We start from the raw sequence: 3,212 nt of genomic DNA on the forward strand, positions 1-3,212 counted from the left end.
TTTATTACTTACCACAATATGTAAATATTAATGGCTGTTATCAAAAGATTAACCAAGTTTATTTCCAGGCGCTAGGCTTAGCATTATATACAGAATCGTATGTTATTAAACTGTTTTCATAGAATAACAATGTAATATAATTAACACTGCAATTACTGGATGACTAGTTCTACACATGAACAATCATGTAAATGTTGAAACTTATCCTGTGATTTATTATATACTCAAACTTTTAATATTAAGTTTTACTCTATACATAGGATAATAAGTTTTTATATTTTTTGCTTCAGGTTGTGGACAAGGAACCATCTGAGATGGAGGATTATGACCCCTATAGAGTAGGGTGGGCTCCTAGCTCACACTATGGATCTCGAAACTCACTTAATAAGCCATACATATCAGGAGGTTCAACACTGAATTCTATTTCCCGCTCCATGGGATCAGGTAGTGACCATTATGCTATTGTCCACTCTAGACCAAATAGCAGGTATTCTCATCACTCTAGCAAAGAACCCCTCCACCGAGGTCCTGGGTCCACCCTGTCCAATGGGCAGTACTCTTCCAGAATTTGATATGGTAACTGGTTATGTAATATAAAGGCCAAATTTGTGTCAAACATATACCCAAGTCACAAGATTTTGTTTCTTATTTCACAAGAGTAACATTTTCAAGCTGTTTTTACTCAAATTATGAACAAAAAAATGCTAAGCTCTTTAATAACTTTATGATCAGTAGTGTTAACCTCAAGTTTAGATTGTCTGAGACCAGCATTAAAAGCATTACCAACATGTTTTTTCATGTTAAAGATTAGGATATTGCACCGAGTCTTTGGCTATGAAAATAGGATTAGTTGTGGTTACTGTCGAAACATCTTTCTGCAAACTTCAAACTTGACCAGTTTCAACTCTCTGCTAGACACATTCATCAGATGTTACAAAATAGTTGTGTAGTTGAAACTAGTCATATCCAGAAGAGGTTGCAGTAAGAGTTTCGAAAGTTAACACAAAATGAATATTAGAATTTATTCAAGGATCACATTGTACAGCACCAATCATTTATTCATATGTTTAGTAATATCATCTCATTAATCTTCAACCAGTGGTGCTCAGTCATAAATTTGTGTTTACCTGGTGATGAGTTAGTAAAATATTTGAGGAAGTAAGTTAGCATTAGTTCTAATGTTTTATATTTATTAATATTGGTGGGACTAAATGTAAATAACACCTATTTTTATTGACTTTTTTATGGAACTAGCTAATAACATTTTAAAGAATATTAAATCTTTTTTTTTGGGGGGGGGGGGGGAAATAAACAAGTGGTGCTAAAAGCTACCAAAAGAACATCTATCTGAAATGCCTTTTTGCAAGACTTCAGTTTGGACCAACTAGAAGCCTGCAACTGTCTTTTAGAAGTAGTTTTGACTGAAAAACATAAAAACCATACAACAGTTTTCTAGAAAGACTTTAGTTTAAAGAAAGTAGAAACCATACAGCAGTCTTCTAGAAAGACTTTAGTTTAAAGAAAGTAGAAACCATACAGCAGTCTTCTAGAAAGACTTTAGTTTAAAGAAAGTAGAAACCATACAGCAGTCTTCTAGAACGACTTTAGTTTAAAGAAAGTAGAAACCATACAGCAGTCTTCTAGAAAGACTTTAGTAGAAACCATACAATATTATTAATGAAAGTCTTCAGTTTAAAGAAACTAAAAACCATACAATATTATTAATGAAAGTCTTCAGTTTAAAGAAAGTAAAAACCACACAATAGTCTTCTAAAAAAACTAGTTTAAAGAAAGTATAAACCATACAACAGTCTTCTAGAAAAACTAGTTTAAAGAAAGTATAAACCATACAACAGTCTTTTAGAAATGCTTTATTTTAAACAAAGTAATTGTACAACAGTTTCTTTGAACCCCACAAAAGCCATACAACATGGATTTATAGAAATACTTCATCAAAAAAGAATCCAAGCTAGACTGTCTTCTAGCTCTACCACACCTTTGGCTCCATAGAAACCATAGTTTTTAATGTCTTTTTAGCAATATTTGAAATATTTTAAAAATAAAATTAACACCTGTTTAAGTCAGTTCATGACAATAGACTTCTCTGACAAAAGTTTAGAGACCTGAATTCATGGTCCTTTTTTTTTTCTGGAAAGAATTCACGTTATGAATGTGTAGATTTCCAGTATAGCAATGTTTTGTTTTCATTTGAAACATGTTAAAATTTATAATAAATTATTATGGGTGCTACCTAAGGCAAGACAATGTTACTTGCATCAGCTCACTAGGTAAAAGTGGTTGTTAATTGTAGGATAGCATTATGTGTGCTGTGCTTTGCCAATTTTATGCTATTATAATTAGTGTAACTAGTGTATTTTATTCTGTACTAAGAATCCTGTATTACAAAACATTTTAACAACTTTCAATTCAATTCAATACCAGGTTAACCTTGTACTACTAAATAATTAGTGGCACGTAAGTTTTGTGAGGGAGTTAATATTTTATTGTGAAACACTGTTAATTCTTTATTATTCTGGCTTTATCTCTGAATAAACATATTTATTAATATTATTTTTTAGTGTTTTCAAACAGTTTGTTTCTGGTAATCAAGGAAATTCAGCCTAATTTCATAATGATTATTGTATATGCTGGTAATTAAATGTTGTTCATTACGATAATTTTCTTTACATTTTATCCTGTAGATGGTACTGTTATCTGTTCTTCATAGTTAATGTTTATTATTGTATATAGTTGTAACTCATTATCTTTTTAATATCAAATAAAATAAAAAAACTTGTAAAAAGGTATTAAGTCTTTAATAAAAAAATGGTTTTATTGAAACACAAGTTAGCTTTCCTAATTGATCACAACAAGGACAAGAATGTTAATAGACAACATGGAAAATTTGATTATTATATCATTATTAACAAACCCTAGTCCAACTTTGAGGATACATAGGATTAAAACACAGTTAATATTTTTAAACTCTGAACTTGAAAAGACACACAAAGGAAGAAACAAAATATTTTTGACACCTTATTACACTAAACTCATTCAGATGTCACTGAGGTGTGACACATTAATTCCATAAACTTGGCTCGGCATAGTCAGGTGGTTAGGACGCTCGACTCGCAATCTGAGGGTCGCGGGTTCGAATCCTCGTCCCACCAAACATGCTTGCCCTATCAGCCGTGGGGGCATTATAAAGTTAT

General features: G+C 31.4%; 1 protein-coding gene across 1 annotated transcript in view; it reads left to right on the top strand.

Annotated features, from left to right (window-relative positions):
- LOC111089331 overlaps positions 1-1,662 on the top strand; it is a 2,974-nt gene extending 1,312 nt beyond the window's left edge. The window contains exon 3 of the mRNA XM_022401640.1: positions 481-1,662. Within this exon, the coding sequence (XP_022257348.1) occupies positions 481-572 (92 nt within the window). The 3' untranslated portion in view covers positions 573-1,662. The remainder of the gene's footprint in view (positions 1-480) is intronic.
- The last annotated feature ends 1,550 nt before the right edge of the window (positions 1,663-3,212 follow it).

The sequence above is a fragment of the Limulus polyphemus genome, unplaced genomic scaffold (genome assembly GCF_000517525.1).
Source record: "Limulus polyphemus unplaced genomic scaffold, Limulus_polyphemus-2.1.2 Scaffold5932, whole genome shotgun sequence".
NCBI lineage: Eukaryota > Metazoa > Arthropoda > Merostomata > Xiphosura > Limulidae > Limulus > Limulus polyphemus.